This window comes from Balaenoptera physalus (assembly GCF_965194825.1).
Source record: "Balaenoptera physalus genome assembly, chromosome: 4".
Taxonomy (NCBI): Eukaryota; Metazoa; Chordata; class Mammalia; order Artiodactyla; family Balaenopteridae; genus Balaenoptera; species Balaenoptera physalus.
This window is the reverse complement of record NC_138891.1, coordinates 88,007,467-88,031,605: the sequence shown is the minus strand read 5'-3', so window position 1 is coordinate 88,031,605 and position 24,139 is coordinate 88,007,467. Positions and strand designations below refer to the sequence as shown.

General features: G+C 39.2%; 1 protein-coding gene across 1 annotated transcript in view; it reads left to right on the top strand.

Moving 5' to 3' along the window:
• CD96 (CD96 molecule) overlaps positions 1-24,139 on the top strand; it is a gene marked incomplete at its 3' end in the record, with an annotated part of 108,809 nt that overhangs the window by 54,196 nt on the left and 30,474 nt on the right. The window contains 3 exon segments of the mRNA XM_082460983.1: positions 605-697; positions 20,570-20,647; positions 21,161-21,232. Coding sequence (XP_082317109.1) covers positions 605-697; positions 20,570-20,647; positions 21,161-21,232 — 243 coding nt within the window.

Genomic DNA, 24,139 nt, shown 5'->3' with positions numbered 1-24,139 from the left:
ATCCCAGACACCCCCCACACACAGAGAGAGAAAAGCTGTAGCCAAATAAAAGTTTTATGAAAAAATAGAAATTTTAGAAAGAGCACAATAATACCATCAGTCTTAGGTTTATTGATTTTGTGTCCCATTGGAGAGCTGTATCATTGTTTCTACTCTTAGTAATAAAAAAAATTTTGTGGGTTTATGGATATGTAAACTGTATGGTTACTTTTCAAATACCTCAAAACATTAGCTGCTGTAATTGTTTTACCAGGTCTTGGTTAAATGTCTCTTTCTCCAGGAAGCTTTCCCTGACCTCTCAGTGCTGGTTGGTGCCCCTCCTTAGCATTCTTGTGGCACCCTGCTCTTCTGCTGTCACAGCACTAAACACAGTGCCTGGCTACCTATCTATTTTCTAGGCTGTGTGCTCTTTAAAGAAAGCTCCATGTCTTTGTCATCCACCATTAAATTCTACTGCCTTGCCCATAGCAGGGCAATAATGATGGTTTTTAATCAATAATAATTTGTTAGATGAATAAGTAAAGGTTTGGGGGGAACTAAGTTAATACTTTATCTTCCTATCACAATATTTTGTTCATTACCCATGTCTATTTAATCCTTCCAGGCTCAGTGAACCCTCCAACAGATTCTCTGCTTGATGCTACAGAATCTACCGTTGGCACCCAGCCTTCTCCAGCCAACAGCATATCTCCTACAAGTAAGGATGTTTTCATACTGTTTTACTTCCCATGAGCTATTAATCCTTTAACTCAGTAGGTTGATAAAGAAAAAATTTTCAGAAAATTTGTATGATTCATGCCCTGTTCTTGTCTATGGCGTTTCAGGTAAATATGTTAAGTACTATTCTCATGGATTAAATGAATTAGCACAGTTTCCAAAGTCCTTCACTTGAAGACCTGGCAAAATAAGGGTCAATAAATCTTCAATGAGAAATTTAAGTTCTGTATTTATTATTAAATAAGTTAATAAATTGACAGTCCTCCTCCACAACTATGTTCTCAGTAGGGTGTTTAAGAAATTGGTTGTAAATGGGGATCTGGTGGACCAGAGGTGGGTAGATAGTTTTAAATTTAAAGTTGTTCTGGTTCATATTAATTTTGACAAAGTTGACTGGTGTGGACTTGAATTCAGCCTCCTAGTGGCATTATTAATAATGGAGTTCAGGCTGGGTCAGTGTTACTGTGGCAAAGGGATAGCAGTGACTTTCAGAAGTTGGCATTGATGCAAACAAATCATAAATTTCCATATCTATGGCCTTTTTGTTTAACAAAGAACCAAGGTGACTTTCTCTAACACAGAAAAGGATGTTCTACATAGAGTCGAAGTATGCTTTTTATTTCTTATTTAATTCAACTACCAATTTTAGCTCAAAATGAGAACTGAAAATGGAATAAGACAAAGCAGTCAGTAGGAATGAACAATTCCTTTAGCCTGTAGCCTTTAGCATAGCCTGCAGCCACTGTCACAGGTTGATATTTCTCAGAAAATGAAGCATGTGGCAGGATGAGAAATGCCTGCAAATCACCCAACAGAAGTTTTACATCCACCTGATTGTTTCCTAGTTCTTAAGGCTTTGTAATTTTCCTTTTTTTATGCTTCTTTTTCTTCCACTTTTAACTCATCATTCAGCAATAAACCATAGTAAATTATGATATTCTTCATTCAACAAATATTAGCATATTCAACATTAATACCTTAAGTCTCGTTAGTACTCTATGTATTAGCTATCCATTGCTGTATAACAAATTACCCAAACAAAAGTTAACTACTTATAACACATATATTGTCTCACGTGGTTTCACATGAGACAGGAGCAGCTTAGCTGAGTGGTTGGCTCAGGTTCTTTCATGAGGTTGTAGTCAAGCTGTTGGTTTGGGCTCCTGTCATCTGAAGGCTTGACTGGAGCTGAGGGCTCTGCTTCCAAGCTTGAACACGTTGGCAGGAAGTCTCAGCTCCTCACCACATGGGCCTCTCTATAGGGCTACTCACAATATGGCAGCTGTCTTCCCCCAGAACAAGTAATTCAAGGAATAGAGTCACAAGACAAAACCACCCTGCCTTTTTATGACCCAGTCTGCAAAATTGCACACCATTACTTTTGCTATATTCTATCTGTTAAAAGCAAGTCACTAAGTCCAGCTTATACTCAAGAGGCGGAGAACTGGGCTCCACTTCTTGAAGGAAAAAGTGTCAAAGAATTTGTGGACAAATTAAAACAACCACATCCTATCACTTAGAAGACGTTTGCACCTAAAATTCAATGTGGTTTGATATTCTTTATTATGAGAGGTAGACAGAGTAAGCATTACCATTTCAATTTTCCAGATGGGGACACTGATATGCTGAGAGCTTAAATGACCACATGACTAATAAGTGGCAAAGTTAGTATACACACCAAAGTCTTCTGACTATAAATCTAGTTCTCAATACATTAGATGCCATGTTTTCTCCAAATGGTCTAAACACTTCATGAGGACAGGGACCATATTTATTTTGCTTCCTCACACATGCCTAGCACAGAGTAGGCATGCAAAAATATTAGTTGAATAAATGAATGAAAAAGAATAAACGAGAATAATGTTCCTTCACTATGTAGATATCATTTAATAGACTCCATGGTGTCAAAAAAAGATGATAATTTGTTTCTGCCTTCAAAAAGTTGCCTTGTACTTGGAGAGAGCTGACACGCACATATGAAAATAAGCCCAAATAGTAAGGTGAAAGGTGAAAGGTGCAATGTTTTATAGAATTAAAATGCTCATGGAGAGATACGGACCAAGAAGTCTTAAGCTTTGAGTATGGAAAGGTGCCTATGAGTTCGTGGAGTCAGGAAGTGTTACAAAGAGAGATGAAATAAGCTGACCCTTGAAGTATGTATTGTATTTATTTGACTATTAAGAGCTTGAAAAAACATTTAAACAAAGAGAACAAAATGAGCAGTTGTGCATTGGTGAAGATATTCATGGGGATTTGAGAAAATTTTAGTAAGTAAGTTCAGGTCAGAGGAGTGGGATTGTGTAGCAGAGAAACAGGGATGAAGATTGGAAACTACAGAATAAAGACAGCCTTCAGACGCAGTCTAAGGATTCTAAATGTTATACCTTAAGAGATGGGAGGGACCTCATTAAACATTTTTTTAGAAGGGAAGTGACATAATTCATTCACCAAATGTTTATTGAGCCCTTCCTATGTACCAGGTACTCTTCTAGGTGCTAGAAATACAACAGTGAACAAAAGAGAAAAAAGAATCATGCTGTCATAGCATATCCATTCTGCTAATTGAAAGCACAAATGAATTTCTTCTAGCTCAGTTTTCTGTGGGGTTAGTTGACATATACTAAATTGTTCCATCAGTTCAAACACCATTCTTATTTCTGTGAAGAAGTTCAAGAAAAAGGAAAGGACATTTGTTATCCTTAAGGAGTCTACAATCTAATATAGCACTAGTATTAGAGAGGTTGAAAGAGCACAGTCAAATAAACATATTTGTTTAAAAGCAGAAAAAATGCTACCTGATATGCTATCATACTAAGGTGATACAGTTTGGAAATTTCTGGAGAATCAAAAGACCTCCTTAAAAATAAGGCCCCATTACACTGGACCTCAGGACTGTTTTAGATCAATGGTTCTCACCAGGGTGATTTTGCCTCCGCCCCCCTCCCAGGGACATGTGCAGTGTCTGGGGACATTTTTGGTTGCCAAAATGGGGGAAGGGACGGTGCTCCTAGCATCTGTTACGCGGAGGCTGAGGATGCTACAACATAAGACAGGACAAAGAATTATCAGGTCCAAAACGTCAGTAGTGCTGAGGTTGAGAAACCCTGTTTTAGTTCCAGGCTCAGGTATAATAAGACTAGCTATTTCTCCCTTTACAAAATCTGGACCTCTGTCAAGATAGTAACAAGATAATGTTTGGAATACTTTTCAGTCTGATTTTTATATGTCAAAAAAAAACATGTTAAATCAATGGCTGCTTATATCTAAGTGAAACTTATTTGCTTAGAATAACACTGAATTACAACTGAAAAATCTAAATTTCATCTTGGCAATCTGGAGGGTAATTGTGAAATCACATGATGACTGGCTGTCTCAGAAGCTGGTAGGATTCGCCCTTGTGTTCTTTTAAGAAAGGAAATGAGGTGGAACATGTCATGGAAACCAACTTCAAAAGGCTATGGTTTTGTTCTAAATTCTAAGATGTAGTGAACTATATAATTCAGTCATAATTTTTAAGCTACAGATCTTGCTGCAAACATCCAATTCGTATTCTTTTTTTCCTCAATGAAAGGATATTCTTGAAACAAATGTAGAAAGTAATGGAAACAATGGAACCTTATAACTCACAGCCAACTGCAAGAGTTACCCAGGGAAGCCCAGCTCAATTCAACCTGAACTAACTGGTGTTTTCTGAGTGCCAGCTGCATTCGCAGCCTGTCCTAGGAAAAGACAGGAGGCTGACAAGCTAAGTGGTGAGATGAGACAAGCCTGCATGGAGCCATAGAGACCCCAGACGAATCTAGGATGAGACAGTACTGGCGTAACTCCAACCTTCCATTGCCCTGAGCAGAGCCCTATGCCTTCTAACGCACTGGCCATGAATTGCCTCTAGACTACGTGGCCTCAGAGAGCAGAACCTCAGAAACCTCAGAGAGCATAGCCTCAGAAACGCCAGCCCCGACTGTAGCAGTCATCCAAGACCTTCTTCATTCAACAAACACGGAGTGTTGACAACGAGCCAGGAATTTTTGAGGCGCTGGGATACAGTAATGAATGAGACAGGCAGGCCCCCTGCTACACAGAGTTTACAATCTAGCCAGACCCGCTTGCCTAGCCTCCCATTTCACTGGCCACCGTGCCACAGACATTTTGGCTTTGCCTCCTATTTTTGTGTACAACTCTTGGACCTGATGGCATTTACTTTTGATATTAAGCCCTCTCTAAAGAGTTAGGTAATCCTTACAGTCTTGATCTTTCTACTCCTGGAAGCTTTGAGTGAAATACCATATCCAGTCTGATTCTAACCATTGGCCAGCTCTCCAGGTGAGCACACCTGATCCTTGGCGAGTGGGGGGATCAGAGAGGAAGGGTACAGACTGAAGGAAGTAGTTCCACAGGGGATGCAATGGAACTACTAATTTATGAGAAGGCATGTCAGAAATGGGTGGGAGATCAACCTGGAATTAGATGAGATTAGTCCAACACAAATACAGGGGAAGCAGATTAGATCAGTTGTAGATCTGGATATTCTAAAGTGAAGAAGGGGGGTCCCAGAGAGACTCTGCAAGGCAATGAGAAGCCTATGTGATTTGTTTGTGATAGCAACTTCTGACACCTTCTCTGGTCCTGCCATACCTGTCTTCAAGGGTCAGGACACCTCGGTTGCTGTCTGATCATTTCTGCCTTTATCATATGTATCCAAGCACCGAAAATTAAGAAAAGTAAATGAGTTCTGGGGACATGGAGAGTAGAATCAGGAAAGTTGCGCAGGGGGTCTGGAAAGAAATACAGACTCAAATAGAAGAAAGATGAGAGACAGATCTTCACATAATGGTCTTGAGCAAAGACATAAAATAAAATGCATGCAGGACCTAGGAAGACAAGCAGGATGAGTGCTGACAATGCTTGTTGGGAAGGGGGCTGCAAGTTGCTTAGGTGAGGTGGAACCAGGTGGAGGTGCGCTTAGGTTAATAGGCTATGGATTCGAACTGCGATCTGAACATCAAAAAACATCCACTATGGCTTTTTGAGTATATAAAAAATGTAAGTAAGACAGAAGACCCAATGATGACGACCAGATGATATAGGTTTAAAGTGATAATGGTCTGAACTAGAATGGGCATATGTAGAAATTGAGAGTTCTGTGTGTGACAGAAACCTCAGCAGGGTTGTCTGCCTAAACGTGGGGGAATAAATAAAATATTTTTATAAAACTATCACACAAGGGCTTTCCAGGTTTTATTTTTCTAGTAATTACCTAAAAATTTTTACCAAATGCCATGATTGTATTATAGTACTAAGCAATAATGTTAACAATGTTTGTTAATATTTGAGTACCTCTGATGTGCCCGGCACTATACTAAACTAGTAAATGTATTATCTCCTTTAACCCTCCCCAAAACACAATGGTAAAAGTACTGTCTTTATCCCCATTTTACAGATGAAGATACTGAAGCACAAAGAGGTTAATTAACTTGCCCAAAGTCGTGCAGAAAGTGAAACAACCTAAACAGTCAGCTGCAAAGCCCGAGTCTTACTGCCTCTGAGAGTACATGATGGGTGCTCAATAAATGTCGTTAGACATTGAATAAATCCCTTCTAGTGTGAAGCTGGTATTGCTGCTATGAAAAGGTCAGTATGACAGCTATGTCTATATTAATCTTTCCCTCTCTGGACCAGTGCTTTCTGAGAAATTCTGCCTCCAGAAGTGGGGCTGACATTTCCTCAGTTGGAAATAAATTGGAGAAAAAGACCCTCCTCCATTCGTTACCCCTTTTCCTCTCAACATCATTATACTATAATTCTTATTGCCCAGAGATATGTACAGAATCCATACAAAACTCCAGTGCTCTCCCTTGAATCCTAGGAAATTCTGGACATTACATCTTTCTCACCACCATTCACCTGGGACGCACTTTACAGGTTGTTAAAGAATTTCTCAATTTTTCCGTTCCTGTCACCCATAAGTCAAGAGTAGCCTCCTTGATGACTGATTTACCTTGGGTATGTGTTTATTCAGTTTTCCCCCTTTTGGGTGAGGTACGTCTGGGGAAAAGCTATTGGACATCCTATTCAGTTCATTTCCTAGTTATTGAGTGTCTGTGAACACATCACATGATGTGTGATGAGCTCTGTCCTGCCTACTGTCATCTTCCCCCAAAGGAGTCTTGCAGATCCTTTCTGGACCAGTAATCCAGCAATACACATTGCCTTTAGTCCTTCAGTGAGCACATGTTCCCCAAACTATCTGCCTCCCATGGGAAAACAGTTGTATGTAGAAATTAAGATTTCACACCACACATCTCCTTTATGTTGACCTGAGGATCAATATCCACCTTATCCTGACATTGGGGGTTGATGAGGCTGACTTGGATGTGTTTAGATGTATTTGCTGACCTATATTCTTTTAAGTGCAGTTTTCCAGTCAGTGCCATTGTAGGTTTAAAGCCTCTTTGTGCTGCAGGTGAATTACTGGAGTACAATTACACACTTGTCAAGGAGACTGGGTAGTTATGTCAATAAATGCTATGTCAATAGAATGGAAGGTCAAGTGAAAATATTACTATTTGAGAAAATAAGTTAAATTTTCATGTTTAATTTTACATAAGAATAGGCAAAGTCTTAGACAACTGAGCTTGATGAACTCGATCACTATGACAGCAGCAGCGTGAACTTACAAATAAATTTTACCTCTGCTTTTAGTTGAATAAATAAACTGAACTGGGTAGATTAGAAAAAAATAATTTTCTTTTGCCCCATCATTTCCTGTCCAAATGAGCTCTGTTGAATTTCTACCTAGCCTCTGAAAGAAATTTTAGGTAATTCTTTTCCTTGGCTTTTTTGGTGATTTTCATATAATAAATATTATCTGGTCCCTTTCAGCCACAAGAACAGATTTGTGTCAATAATTTAAAAAGCTTGTCAATGTAATGTCAAAATTTGCAAAAGTTAATTCAGTTCAGAACTTTTCTCCCTCCTTCCCACCAAGTGTGGGTCTACCTCAGCTGTGGAAGCCTGGGATGTGAGGTTGTGTCTTTTATGTCTGGGGGGGTGGGTAAGGGACAGACATGGGAGATGTCTTTGAGATTTCCTGGCTCCATCCTGTTCTCCACTCCTAGTTGTTGGCTTGACTCTCTCTTTGGAGATAATGAAATGGGGAAAAAAGAGGAGGGGTAGGTAAGGAAAGACCTTCCTTGTCAGGCTGACCGTAATCTGACTTAGGTGCCCTAAGGCTGGGGAAAATTAAAATTGCCATCTTGACCTCATGGGGGCACTTGGGCAGATTTCAGAAATCTGTGACTGACCTGTGGATGCTGTCCCCTTGATGGGCCATGCTTCTCTTTCGGTCTTCTGCGTTCCTCCCCTCCCTGCCTGTTAGCTTCTGGGGGTTTGTCAGCTTGGGAGCTTTTTAGTCCTCTTAGTATTTTTTCCTGGGTGAGATTTCTTTTTGTGGCATTCTATTTTGTCTGGGAAAACATGTACCTTGGTCTCCTGTTTGGGGAAGTGCTCCTTTTCCCCAGTATGGCCATATCTCTCTTCTCTACTCCCATTTAGCACTGCTACTTAAGCATAGGCTCCCAGTGTAGCCTCTTTAGCCTGAGTAGGGCACTAGTCCCCTTTGTCCCAAACTCCAGGACATGCAGGTCAAGAGCTCTGAGTGGTCTCTTGAACCCACACTTCACTTGGACTAAGCTAAGGGAGCATATTCTTCTTTCCCTCCTCCATGAAAAGGGACTTGACTCACAGCACCCCAACTCTCTCCAAAGAAATCCTCACCAGGGCTGCTTTCATCCCCTTACATAGCCTTGAGGTGGATGATGGACCAGAACTGATGAACCCATTCTACTCTATCTTCACATGTCCTTAATAGGTGGTCTAAAACTCTACTTTAGAAGTGAGGATGACTTGCCCTGTAATATCATTCTTAGCCTTTGGGACCTCACCTAAAATGGAGGTACAAAGAGTCCCATTTGAAAATTCCGTTCTGCATTATCTGTTAAAATTAAAAGAAATTCAGTGACACCAGCAACAACAAAAAAGAAATTAAGAAAACAACCTCATTCACAATAGCATCAAAAAAGAGTAAAATACTTAGGAATAAATCTGAGCAACAAAGTGAAATATCTGTACGCTGAAAAATATAAAACGTTGATGAAAGAAATTGTAAGACATGCAAACATGTGAAAAGACATCCAATGTTCATGGATTGGAATAATTAATATTGTTAAATTGTCCACACTACTCCAAGCAATATACAGATTCAATTCAGTCAGTCCCTATCAAAATTCCAATGGCATTTTTCACAGAAATAGAAAAAACAACCCTAAAATTCATATTCACAAAAGACACCAAATAGCCAAAGCAATGTTGAGAAAGAAGAACAGAGTTGGAGGTATCACACTTCCTGATTTCTCACTATACTACAAAGATGTAGTAATCAAAATAGTATGGTACATGCATAAACAGACATGTAGGCCAACAGAATAGAATAGAGAACCCAGAAATAAACCCAAGCAAATATGGTCAACTAATTTTCAACAAAGGCACCAAGAATACACACTGAGAAAGGATAGTCTCTTCAATAAATGGTGCTTAGGGAACTAGATATCCACATGCAAAAGAATGAAATTGAACCCTTTTCTTATACCATACACAAAAATCACCTCAAAATAGATTAAAAATTTAAATATAAGACCTGAAACTGTAAAACTCCTAGAAGAAAACATAGGGAAAAAGCTCCTTGACATCAACTGGCCTCAGCAATGACTTTTTTGATATGACACCAAAAGTTCAGGCAACAAAAGCAAAAATAAACAAGTGTACTACATCAAACTAAAAAAATTCTCTGCACAGCAAAAGAAACAATCAACAAAATACAAAACAATCTATGGATTGGGAGAAAATATTTGCAAATCATATATCTGATAAGGGGTTAATATCCAAAATATATAAGGAATTTATTCAATTCAATAGCAGAACAAGAAACCACCTGCTAAAACATGAACAAAAGACCTGAACAGACATTTTTCCAAAGAAGACATACAAATGGCCAAAATGTATATGTAAAGGTGCTCAACATCACTAATCATTAGGGAAATGCAAATCAAAACCACAATGAAATATCACCTCACACCTGTTAGAATGGCTATCATCCAAAAAATTAAAGATAAGTGTTGGCAAGGATATGGAGAAAAGAGAACCCTTGTACACTGTTGATGGGAGTGTAAATTGATGTAGCCTTTAATAGAAAATAGAATGAAAAACATGGAAAACGGTTTTCGAAGTTCCTCAAAAATTTCAATGTAGAACTATGATTTGATCCAGCAATCTCTCTTTTTGGTATTTACAGAAAGGAAATGAAAGCCACCTCTAAGGGATATCTGTGCTCCCATATTCACTGCACTATTCACAGTAGCCAAGATATGGAAACAGCCTAAGTTCCCATTGATAAAAAATATATATTTATGTGTGTGTGTGTGTATATATATATGTATGTTATTCGCCCTTAAAAAAGGAGATCCTATGATATGCAACAACATGGATGAACATGGCGGACATTATGCTAAGTGAAATAAGGTAGACACAGAAAAAGAACTACATGATCTCACTTATATGTGAAATCTAAAAAGAGTCAAATACATGGAAGCAAAGAGTAGAACGGTAGTTAGCAAGGGTAGGGAGGTAGGGGAAATATTTGTCAAAGTGTACAAAGTTGGAGTTAAGTAGGATTAGTAAGTCTAGAGATCAAATGTATAACATGAGGACTATAGTTAATAATACTGTATTGAATATTGGGAATTTGCTAAGAGTAGATTTCACATGCTCTCATCACACACACACACAAAAGTAACTATGTGAAAAGAGACAACATGTTAACGGGCTGAGTATGGTAATCACTTCACTATGTATATGTATATCAAATCATCATGTGTACACATATACAGTTTTATTTAAAAGATTTAAAAATTTGTAAGTAAAATAAAATAAATTCATTGAAAATGAAGCAAACATGATGAGGTGATGGTTTACCCACTGAAATAGTCCACAGAAAGCTGTAGTTCTTGGCAATGGTGCGATGGATTGACAAGTAATAAACAGGGTTCTAAAAACATGGCCAAGGTGAGGATGCTTGAAGAAAATGGGGAAAGACAAGAGAAAGAAGAAAAGGAAGAGTGATAGCATGGGTAGTGCCTTCCTTAATGGGTTATTAAAAGCAACAGAGGAGACTCGGCATGTAAAACACCAGGTAATATAGTACCTGGTTCATAGTGTCAAAATGTTACATTTTATTATTAGTTCCGTTAAATCCCTTTGGGAACATGGTAGGGAACCCAAGGTAGGAAATAAAGTGGTTGAGTAATTAACCAGTCTGTCTTTGTCTAAATTGTTTGGTGTGTGTGTGTGTGTTTTAATAAAAACAAAAAAACCCTAGAATTATGTGTCTACTTCTACTTGAGATGGATTCGGATGTAAATGAAACCCACCATGATCATGGTCTTATGAGTGGAGGAGGAGAGTGGGCAGTGAGAAAAAGCAGATATCTATAAAGTTGGCTTGAAAGGTCACATGTTATATCCAATTTATTATATTCCCACTACTCTACTCTCCCCCTCGCTCACTGGGCTTCACCCAAATCGGCCTCTTCGCTGTTCCTCCAACATGACCCAGGTGCTCCCACCTCAGGGCCTTTTCACTCATTCCCTCTGCCTGGAAATTCTTCCCCCCAAAATCCACATGGCTCACACCTCATCTTCTCCCAATCTTTGTTCAAATGTCACCTTCTCAATGTGGGGCTTTCCATGACCAACTCATTTTAAACTGTAACACCCTCTATCTCACTTCCTGTCCTCTTTCCCTGTTTTATTTTTCTCCTTAGTGTCTTTTAACATCTTGTATAATTTACTCGTCTGGCTTTTCCCCACAAGAAAGTAAATCCCACGAGGGCAGGATTTTTTGGTTTGATTTGTCTACTGATGTCTCTCCATTGCCTAGAACAGTGATAACACATGGTTCTCAATAAGTATTGATAACTCCATAAACATTTGGGGGTGGGGTAAGGATATTTTCTAAAGTACAAAGAAGAAAGTGATTAACAAGGGAAGGGTTTTAGAAAGAGCAGAATAAGGCTCCCTAAAGAAAAAGGCACCTGGTCACAGCCCAAAGACTGGGTAGTCTCATGACAGGAAACTAAGAGGTGATGATGGGAGAGAGGAGAGAGGAGAAAAGCAGAGGATATAAAGGCCTTCTGTTTTGAGTGGTTGTGTGTTAGGGACCATGACTGAGCTCTTCCACGGCTAAACCTTGGTTCTCAAAGATTTCCCCCCAATTAATCTGCCTGGGGCTCTCTAGCGTTTCCCTCCATGCTGTTAACAAGGCTAACTATACTTTTTTTTTTAATTAAAAAAAATTTTTATTTTATTGAAGCATAGTTGTTTTACAATGTTGTGTTAATTTCTACTATACAGCAAAGTGATTCATTTATACATAAATATACATTCTTTTTCATATTCTTTTTCCATTATGGTGTATCACAGGATATTGAATACAAATGAACTTATCTACAAAACAGAAACAGACTCACAGGCATAGAGAATAGACTTGTGGGTGCCAATGGGGAGGGGGAGTGGGGGAGGGGTGGATTGGGCGTTTGGGACCAGCAGAGGCAAACTATTATGTATAATGGATAGACAACAAGGTCCTACGATATAGCACAATGAACTATATTCAATAGCCTGTGATAAACCATAAAGCCTAACTACACTTTAAGGCTACCAGAGTGGATTGAATATAATCTTTGGTGTCAGACAGGCTTGGGTTCAATTCTTATCTCTGCCACCTACTAGCTCTGTTACCCAGGGCAAGTTATTTCACTTCTCTAATCCTGTTTTCTTATATTAAAAAAAACAGAAGTAATATTTTCTAGTTCACATGGTTATTAAGAGTATGAAATGTAAAAATGCATAAAGAGCAACTCTAAAGCTAAGGCTCACACAGTCCAGTCCAAGAAGTAGGCCGGGATCAAAAGAAGAGTCCAGTGAGCAAAATTAACCTTGAAATAAATCAATACTTTTACTTGTATTTTTTAATTCCTTGAAGGAGGAAGCAATGTGACCAAATCAATATTTCTTTTTTGTTGTTGTCATTACCATTTTATCCTTTATTCTCCACTTATATCGCAACTGCTCACCTGTCTTTTTTATTTGGCACATAGTAGTCGATGTTAAATAATTAAATTGTTTGGAAAATATTTCAGTATTTTCCCCAAATTAATCCACATGGGGTCTCTAGCATTTCCCTGCCTTTCCCTCTCCGGCAGTGAGAGGGATGGTCACTGGGAAGATGGCAAGAGTCCAGGTTAAGAGATTGGGTTTTGCTTCCTAATGTCACAAGGAGCCAACCAGAATTAGCTCTTATAGAATATGTCTCTGTCTCCTCCATCCAACTCACAACTGTCTTCTGAGTTGATTGGAGCTGTCTTCTGACTTCATTGAATTTCTAGTGATAACATAAAGGGGTAATTTTTAACGTTAGTGAAAAAGCATTTTAAGTTTTAATAGAAATGGGTTTCAAAAGGTTTCAAATCTCATCTAACCTCATGGCAGTTTATGAATTAATATAGCAAGCCATTTTGTACTAAGCAGTGTTTTCCTCTAAACCCCTTCTTCTTTCCTGGAAACCAAGGATCATTATTTTGTACCTCTGGACATGTACAAGGTTAAATAACAATAAACATTCAAACTTTGTACCTCTGGACATGTACAAGGTTAAATAACAATAAACATTCAAACTGAAGAAGAAATAAACAACCAGCAAACAAAGCAAACAACTGTCTGTCACTGGGTTTGGCATATTACTTGCCTACGTAGTATTTCATGATATAAAACCAACTATTGAATGCTGAAGAGGTTTTGCCATATTGTGAGTGTAAACATAACCTTAAAACAGAAAAGACAAAAAGCAAGTATGGCTTATTCGCATGCTGAAATATGTAATACAAATCTTTTAAAGACTTGACCGAAAGGAATATGAAGGCAAGTCTTTTAAAATGCTGTACTTGCTGTCAAGAGATTGGCAGATACATATGTCCTCTTATAGTTACAGAATCTCTAGGTCAGGCTCTAGGAAGGGATTGCTTTCAGAAACAGAAGTAAAACAAAAGAAAACAGCTCAGAGAACAAGCAGCATTGGCTGCCACCAGCGTGCCACAGTTGTTTTTTTTTTTTAATTAATTTTGTAAGTGAAATATGGAACATTTTCTTTTTTCTTTTTTTAAATTTTATTTATTTTATTTTTGGCTGTGTTGGGTCTTCGTTTCTCTGCGAGGGCTTTCTCTAGTTGTGGCAAGCGGGGGCCACTCTTCATCGCGGTGCGCGGGCCTCTCACTATCGTGGCCTCTCTTGTTGTGGAGCACAAGCTCCAGACGCGCAGGCTCAGTAATTGTGGCTCAGGGGCCCAGTTGCTCCGCGGCATGTGGGATCTTCCCAGACCAGGGCTCGAACCGGTGTCCCCTGCATTGGCAGGCAGACTCTCAACCACTGCGCCACCAGGGAAGCCCTGAGTGTGCCACAGTTTGATCACTGTTCTGCTGCTGCTGAGGCCATGGATGTGTGCACTGTGGCAACACTCTGTTCAGTTCAACACACAGAACAAACACTTCTGAGGGCTTGTAAAGGCCCAGCCCTGGAATAGACAAGTACCACACATTGCTAATACTAAACCACAGTGTGTAGACCACCCCAGGGCCTTTGCACTTTCTGTGTCCTCTACCTTAAAGCTCCCACAGCCCCTCCCCTGCCTCCATTCTCCCTCTACATTCCTCAGGGAAGCCTTCCTGGGACTCTGACTAGGCCTTCTCTCCTTCAAATGTTCTCCTGTTTGGATTGGTTTATGTGATTCTCTGGTTAATGTCCATATCCTCCGTGAACTTAAACTCCAGGGAAGCTAATCATTGTATCCCCAGTGCCAAGTACAATGCCTGGAAGATAGAGGCTCCCAAACGCTTGGTGAATAAATGAAAGAATGTAAGCAGGGAGTAGCAAGAGATAACAACGTTGAGATTGTTAGAGGTTGTGTCATGTAACGCCAAGAGACCTTAACCTTGAACCATCAGTGTAAAGCTATCTCTAGCTGGCTTCAGCTCTGACTTCTGCATGATGGGCAAAATCCCAGATTAAAGGGATCATTCTTTCAATAACCTATGCAACTTGGCACAGACCCTTAGGCCAAGACCAAAAGAAAATTCAGCTGGAGACGAATAAGACTGAAATGACCTTGGGCTCCCTCAAGATAGTGATAGCTGTCATTGATCCTTTTGTTCCCAGAAGCTATGGCACTGATTCAGCCCGCAACAAACTCCACAGGCCTGCCTGTGAGAGGGAGTGTAGGGCTGTTATCTAAACCAGGCAAGAGACACAGTGAGGCAAATATCAAGGCAGCATGCATGCCCGAGGCAGTGTTCCTCTTCCCATAGTCCAGGAACAACACTTGCTAGATGGAATCAAACGAATGAATTCTCCCCCTGCAGTAAATCTGCAGTAAGTAAGGATTTATGTCACATTATTTTCTGACCTCTAGAAGAGAACATTTAATCAGTCCTTTTAATACAAATAAAATTCCCAGTTATCATACGTCATCAGGATTCCAGTGAATCCTGCCAGAATCAAATCATATGTTACTAATCAGTGCTAGCACCCAGTGTGGGCAATCAGAAAATGTCTGTTCCTTCTAAGTAAAAAGTACTTTCAAAGGTGGCTGGCAGTTGCATATTAGACTGAGATTTCTAGGTGATGGTGGTAGCTCACAAATAAATACAAAGTTCTTGATTTTTGCTTCCTTGTTCTTTTTCTTCATCATCATCACCATTGTTAGGATGTATCACCACTGTAAAACCATTCCTTTCTGCTTTCACTTACTAAGTCACTTGGTGAATACTGTGAAAGTCAGTTCTCCCAGTGAGAGGAAGAGAGTGGGGGAGGGAGGAAGAATGAATGATGCTGGCCCATGGGAAGGGAGATAAGAGATGAGACTATGACTGACAATGAAAGCCACACTTTCTCCTATACAAGGAACAGAGTTTCAGAGTAAAGGGATCATTCTTTCTTTTATCCTTCTGAGAATTGTTTAAAACGTGGATAGTCTTTCTTCTTTTTCCCTTCCCCTCCTCACTTCCTCTTTCACCTTTTCTTCCTATATTAATTAGGAGAAGCACATCATATCTCTCAGTATCCCACAGTATCCAGTGATTACTTATGGCTAGTTTTCTTCTGCGCATTTTTTACTTTGTCTTGTACGGTTACGAGGTAAACTTACAAAATTTTAAAAACAGATAACTGAAGAAATTACTGCAAAGAGGGACAAAGATAAAGCCATCTCGATGAGAGAAAGAAATTCAAATTCACTCTGTGATCCATAGGTTCATAAAATCGTAATGAGCCAGTTGCAGAGGAGAAGCATAGCTGCTCTTGATGCAGAGACTTCCTGGGCCTTCCTCTAGAGGGCGTGGTGGAGCACAGCCAGCCAAATGCTCACAGGGAGTGAACAGCGGCTGACCTCCTTGCTATTCGACTGCCGGCCAGGGTGGGCCAGTGGGAGAACGCCAGGGCTCAATTCCCTAAGAGCAGTTCTGGGGTGTCCAGGAATGTGATCCCAATACTCAGTTTGAGACAATCTGAGCTTGCCCTACAGCTTCTTCGTGTATCCTGCCGCCAGTCTTTTGGTGCATTTTTCCTGCCATTTGTCTTGATGAGCAGTAGGAGGCAGTGAGCTGGAAGTTACAGTGACTGCACGAGAATCTGAGCCACGGGGGCTCAGTGAGGTGGAAGAGGAGAGCTGCAGGTGACTCGGCCAGGAGGCATCACTACGCCATCAGAGAGCTAATGCCCAGCACGCTGCTGTTCTCTTCACCCCAGACAGCCCTTTTCTGGTGCAGCCTTTTGGAATGTAGTTCTTGACTTGGGCCAGCCTGGGGAGGGAGGGATTGGTTACCTGGAATCAGAGTCCTTCTAGAAAGGCCAAGGAAAGTGGGTCAGTGGTAGAACTCATCAGGAGATTCGTCTATTGCTACGATATCCTTGTGTTTTCAGCACCTGAACTAAACTGCAGATGACCTGTTGTATAGCTTCTAAGATTACTTTTTAGTGTTTACCTCATGCCAGGCATTCTTCTACGAGAATTCATACGAGTGATGATTTCTCAATCATCACAGTCACCCTATAGAAAAGTACTGTTATTTTAGACATGAGGAATACAAGAAAGAGAGACAGGTCAGTAAACTTTACCAAGATCATACATTTAACTTACAACTAAGCGAGGCTTCAGCTCACGGTATGTGGCTCTGGAATTCATGCTTTTAATAGCTAAGCTACACTGCTTTTGCACGTCTCCAAGTGGTTTGCAAATCTGTCTCTTAGGCTTTGTATGCAAGTCTAATGCAATGGCTTCCTAGCAGTTAAGAGCTAGAAGGGAATCTGTCTTCTTGGCAGCATTTGACTGCACTGACCCAGCGTCTGGCACACAGCGCTCACTCACAAATATTTGCGGAATTGGACTGACTGGCCCTGCGTCTGGAAACCCTCCGTCACCTTGGCTTCTCTAAGCCATAGCCCCTGGCTTTCCTCCTGCCTCCCTGGGGTCCTCCTTTTCAATCTCCTTTTCTCCTGCCAGTACCTTACATGGAAGTGGTCCTCATTGTTCCATGCTAGACCCTCTTCTCTTCTGCCAGGACCCACCTTCTGTGGCACTCTCAGTTACTCCAATTACTGTCTACATGCTGATGTCTCACAAATACTCATTTGCAGCCTAACTTTACTCCTAAGATTCAGACTCACATGCTCAACCCTCTGGAATTGAATGTCTCATATGCACTCAGAATCAATCTGTCCAAAATTTATTTCATCTTCGTGCCTCTTGCCCTTCCAAAGCTATTTTTTCTGTTTATTTTCTCAGATAATGATGCCTTGATCCAAAAATCTGCCCAAGCTGGAAAACTGGAAGTTATTTTGACTTCTCTCTCTTCCTAATTTCCTACATTCAGCCGTTTACCAAGCCTGTAGAGCCCACACTTGAAACCTGTCCACTTCTCTTCTTCCCCACAGCCTTCACACTATAGTCCAGGCCACCCTTCACTTACCCTGGGGTCAGAGCATCTGTTAAGGTCTAGTTTGGTATTATTCCTCCGTGGAATCTTAAGGATGTAGCTTCTTCTTACTTCTCCATCCTCATCCCTTTTCTTCTCACAGAGTGCCTTCAACATTCTGATCGGGCTTCAGTTCTCTCCCACCTTTTCTGTCCACACTGCTTGGGATATTCTGCTCCTTGCTTGCCCTCTTTCTCCAACTTGTCTGGCTAATTCCTGTCACCCTTCAAGCCTAGTTGATATGTGACTTCCTCCAGAAAGCCTTCGCTGAGCTCACATGTCTTGGTTATGTGTTCCTCCTTGGAATCCCACAGCACAGTGCATTTTCTCTACCATAGTACTTATCTTCTACTGCAATTGTCTTTATACTACTTGTGAGGGAAAGAAAACAAACTACAGTAACAACAAATTCCAACATTTCATTTTGTTCATTTATACTTGATATAATACAAATGTATTTATCCTAACAGAAAGAACCAATAAAAGGCCAAGCAGGTAACTGAGTGCTCTGTCCTGTAACCCATGCTGTGGCAGCTCTATCACATTTAAGTTGTGACTTCCAAGTCACTCTATGTCATAATACCTGGATGGTACATGAGGAAAGATCATGGGGGATCATATGTGGGATATTTTATAGGACAAGCCTTGAGGTGACAGCCATCACGCCCACTCACAGTCCATTGCCTGGGACTTGGTACATGGCCACCACACCTAACTGCACAGGACGCTAGGAAGTGTAGTTTCTCTGTGCCAGAAAGAAGAGGACTGGGTTTGGTGGTCAACCAGTAATCTGCCTTATTGACCTTTATTCTCACTAAATTGTATACTCCATAAGGGCAGGGGCAAAAACTCTCATTCTCTGCACTTTATCTCCAATACTAGTACATAGTGGGAACTCGATAAGTATTTGTTGGATGAATGAAGCTGTGCATATCCTGTCTTTAAAACACTTTTTTCTGCCCATCCTGCTGCTGGCTGCCCATTTTCGTTCCTCATACAGCATCATGTGAGGCAGCCTATAACACATCTCCCCGTATCTAACTGTATTCATGGAGCTGGTGTGTAGTATGTCTTTGGTGTTCATTGGTAGGCTGCATTGCAAAACGATTGTGGTTGGTCATCTCTTATGTGAGCTTCTTATGAACCACAATGCCATTTATTTATTTATCTTATATATACTTCTTTCAGAGATTTGATTACCCATGTTTTCTATTTAAGGCATGCCCTTTCCCAGAATTGAGGTACCTGGGAAGTTGCCAGGCTATTCACTACTAACTAGAGCATGAGGGTGAATGAGCATATTGTCTGCCATACTGTAAGGATATTGTTGAGAATATTGTACACATTTTACAGTATGTTTTTTATAAAGACTGGGGAGAAAATTTTTTTAATCACAATAAAAAGAATAGCTGTGTTTCTCTTAAAAATTGACTGTTTTTATCTTATAATGTTTATCAGTGGCATAACATACACTTTCATATATATATATATTTATAGATATTTGATTTTTTTTTAATTTTATTTATTTTTGGCTGCGTTGGGTCTTTGTTGCCGTGTGCGGGTTTTTTCTAGTTGTGGCGAGCAAGGGCTACTTTTCGTTGCGTTGCGGTGCGCGAGCTTCTCATTGCGGAGGCTTCTCTTTTTGCAGAGCACGGGCTCTAGGCATGCAGGCTTCAGTAGTTGCAGCGCGTGGGCTCAGTAATTGTGGCGCATGGGCTCTAGAGCACAGGTTCAGTAGTTGTGGCACACGGGCTTAGTTGCTCCACGGCATGTGGGATCTTCCCGAACCAGGGATCGAACCCGTGTCCCCTTCATTGGTAGGCAGATTCTAAACCACTGCGCCACCAGGGAAGTCCAATGTCATAACATATACTTTTTATTTCTTAGCATTGTTACTAGAAAGTTCTGACCAAATGTGCAGTCCATATCTACTAAGAGAACACTACATCAAGAAATGCCTTTTATGTAATATCCCCAGTCAGGTTTCAACAAAACTCAACATTCTTTTTCTAACTTTATTTTTCCTTGCCCTTTTTTTCTCTTTCTATCCACTTCTTTTATCTTCTTGAACTTGCATATTTATGTAAGCCACCATGAACATGTTTTGGAACAAAGGAGAAATAAATATAAATAAAAAATCTATTAAAGATTTGTCTTCCCTAGAGACATAAACATGTTTCAGTGTGCTGTGGTAGGGTATTTTTCTTCTTCAATCTACCTTGCTTTATATCCAGAGGTATTTTCAAATGAATATGAATTAGTCTTTCATTTTGGGGAGAAGGGAGGGAGGAGGAGAATGGGAAATATGATGGTTTATAAAGATGGAGATGATTTTGAAAGCTAAGAATTGAAGTAAATATGAAACCATATTTAGTATTGGAAAATATTATATACAATTGTGAAGATTCACTACAAGATAAGTTCCATGAGGGTGAGGACCTTGTCGTCATTGTTCATTGAATGTCGAATAGTCTTGCACACAGTAGCACTAAAACAATATATTTTGAAAGTGTGAATGTTGGGTGTGTAACCACAAGCATAGAACTTTTGAACTCAGTTTCATAATTTATAAAATGAAGCCATTAGAGTATGTATTCACTAAGATTCTTTCCAACTCTAACACTCCATGCTCTACGTGCCCCTTGTTAAGCATAGTGGCATATTTAAACATGTGAAAGTAAATACCTATGACAATTTGGGAATTTTTTTGCAAAGTAGGTTATCCAGCTCCATCTTCAACAGCCCTTGTAGATGTGACTACATCGACTCCAAACGTCACCCCTCCAAGTGCTCAAAGTGAGTATAGCAAGGCTTTCCTCATGTGACTCAAAAGAGACAACACAACACTACTGCTATGATAATATTGAGGTTTGGGCAAAATGCTATATTTTTTCATTTGATGTTGATATTTTGGTTTTGAGTTACTCTGTGGCAAGTTATTATCTGGTGACTCTATATTGATATGCCAATCACTGTAATCTTAAAAATATGGGGTTGGTGATTTGTTATTATATTGTATTTTTCATTTGTCCTGGGATTTTTAAGGTAATATTAAAGTAATCTTTACAATACTCCCAGTGATCTGAGTTGGTGACAAGAACAGAAAAAGAAAGAAAATCAGTGACAAGTTGGCATTAAACATAAACTACAGACTTTTGCTTATTATGCCAGCTAGTGTTCCTGTGTAGCAAAGCATATTTTCAATTTCAGATTTCCCCAAAGTCATATAGTTTAAAAATTCAGCACATCAAAGTAAAATTAAATTACAGCCTTATAAGAAAGTGGAATTCTGAAAATTTTGTCTTTCAGCCAGCAATTACGACCTGACTACCCGAGGCTTCAACTACTCCTGGACCTCCAGTGGGAAAGATGCCAAATACTGTAAGTGTAACTGTGAGTCCCTTGGAGTACTCTGGGCCTCATTCATTTACCCAACACATATATTGAACAGCTACTGTGTGCTTTGTTTAAAATCATATTAACAAATATTTACAAGGCATTGACAATGTTTAAAGCATTGTTGAAGTTGCTAAGGATATATCTGTAAACAAAACAGACCTAAGTTCCAAAATCTGGTGGAAGAGAGACAGACAAACAGTGATAAGTGATACAGAAAAAATAAAGCAGAGAAGGGAGACAGTGAGAATCAAGGGTGAGGGGGCACTGCCCTTCTAAATAGGGTGGTCTTGAAAGGCCTTGCTGAGGAAGGCAACATCTGAGTAAAGTGGAGATAAAAAAGCAAACTATCAGTAGATCTGGGGAAAGAGGGAACTAGCTAGAATATGCATATCACTAAAAAAAAAAAAAAAAAAAAAAAAAAAAGGAAAAGAGAGAGCCCAGTGTGAGGCACAGAAATGGTTTGTTACTTGTCATCTGACCAAGTAGCAGCAGGGTCTGCTGATGCTGCTTTAGCAGGTATTGACAGGATTGGAAAAGGAAATATACTGCCTCTTAGTGGTACAAGACAAAGATCAGCATGGTGGGAAGCAGCAAAGGATGTGGCTAAAGCGAAGAGAAACCTGGATGCCACAGGTGCAGGACTTCTGAATTTAACTCCCGGGCCCTTTGCCACAGAGTAAATGTGTATGTCCCTTTTAAAAAGCATTTAAGTTGTACATTGAAAACCTCTAAAAGTCTTTTATACCCACTGGCTCAGTCAGTCATCTCACTGCTGGGAACTTGTCCTTAGGAAATAAATCAAAGAGAGAAAAGGAACCTGTGTAATATCGCTCTTTGAGCATAATTTATTTACTTTATCTGTTTTATGGACCTCAGGTTCACAGATGTAGATTAATCACAATCTTTAATTCATGACACAGTTTCATTCTTAGTCTGGGCATGGCGCTCTATAATTTAATGTAACACATTTCTCTCAACAAATACGTTGATAATATAATAGACACCCATGAACTCAGTACCCAAATACAGGAATGAAAAGGCAGTATCAGAAGAGAGAGCACACAAAGAGATCCATAAGGCAGTGTAACCTAGATGTATGTCAAAGGTGGCATGCAGAGTACTGTAAAAAGAAGAGACTGTTCAGCAAGTGGACCCAGGAACATTGATTTTTTATAATAAAAACATGTTAAAATGCACTCCCACCATGCACAGTACACAAAAATAAACTCCATGTAGTTTAAGACATTTGTGTCAAAAAGCTAAATATTAAAACATGTAATAAAATTAGGGTGAACTTCTTCCTGGCTTTGGGGTAAGAAAGGGCTTAAAGAAGAGACCTAAGGCACTAACCATAAAAACAATTGAAAAATTAGAATACAATAATATTAAGAAAATTTTTTTCATCAAAAGACTCCTTAAAGACAGTTTAAAAAAAGGCAAACTATAATCTGGGAGAAGATATTTGCCACACATATTTGAAAAAGGATCAAGAATATATAGTTAGCAAAGGATCAAAACTTTATATCAAGAATATATAAAGAATGCCTACAAACCAAGTTTTAAAAAGACAAAAAGCAGTAGGAAATGAACAAATAGGCACATCACAAAAGATGAAACACAAGTAGCTAGAAAGCATCTAGAGATTCTCAGCCTATCTAACAATCAGGACATGCCAGTGAAGACTAAATTCAGGAAGTCATTTAACACATAATCAACTTGCAAAAATTAACAAGTCTGGAATTGCCAAGTGTTATATAGGATGTAGATCAATATAATTTGTTATATGTTGCTGGTGAGGGTATTAATTGGTACCATCTCTTTCCACCACTTAGGCATTATGTTTTATAGCTGAAGAGTTTCATAGCAGACAATTCAACACTTCTACTCCTAGATAAATACCCCTCCAAAAACAAATTATTACATGTGTCCAGGAGATATGCACACAAATGTTGGGGGGAAAACACTACTCATAATAACAAATAAAACTGTAAATTATCTAAATGGTCATAGTTAGGAGGGTGGATAAATAAACTGTAATATAGTCATATAAAATACTATGGAGCAATGAAAAATGAGTGAATGGCAGCCACGTATGACAGCATGAATGAATCTTAATAACACTGTATTGAGTCAAAAAAGTAAATGCCAAGTGACAATATATGGAATGATATTTTAAAGTAAATTTTATTTTTTAAAATTTTAAAATTTTTTAAAATTTTTATTGAAATAAAGTTGATTTATAATGTTGTGTTAGCTTCAGGTGTACAGCAAAGTGATTCAGTTATACGTATATATAAATATATATTCTTTTTTTACATTCATATTTTTTAATGAGATATTGAGTATAGTTCCCTGTGCTATTCAGTAGGTTCTTGTTGGTTATCTATTTTATATATAGTAGTGTGTATATTTTAATCCCAAACACTTAATTTATCCCTCCCCTCTCCTCCCCTTTGGTAACCATGAGTTTATTTTCTACATCTGTAAGTCTATTTCTGTTTTGTAAATAAGTTCACTAGTATCATTTTTTTAGATTCCACATATAAGTTATATCATATGATGTTTGTCTTTCTCTGATGTTTGGCTGGCTTACTTCACTTAGTATGATAATCTCTAGGATTAAAAGCAAGTACAACCAAACACTATATGGCTTAGGCATAATAAGTGATGAAAATTTAAAATATATATAAGTAAGTGAATAATAGACAACATTCAGAACAGCATTTGCTTTTGAATGGGCATACAAGGGATGGGATGGGGAGTAAATATTTATAGTGTTATTTATAATAATTCCAAAATCTGTGTGTATGAGTTGAGGGTAGGATGAGATAATAACTCAATGGATATTATGAAGCCAAACAAAACAATAGCCAAAATGTACTAAGCTAC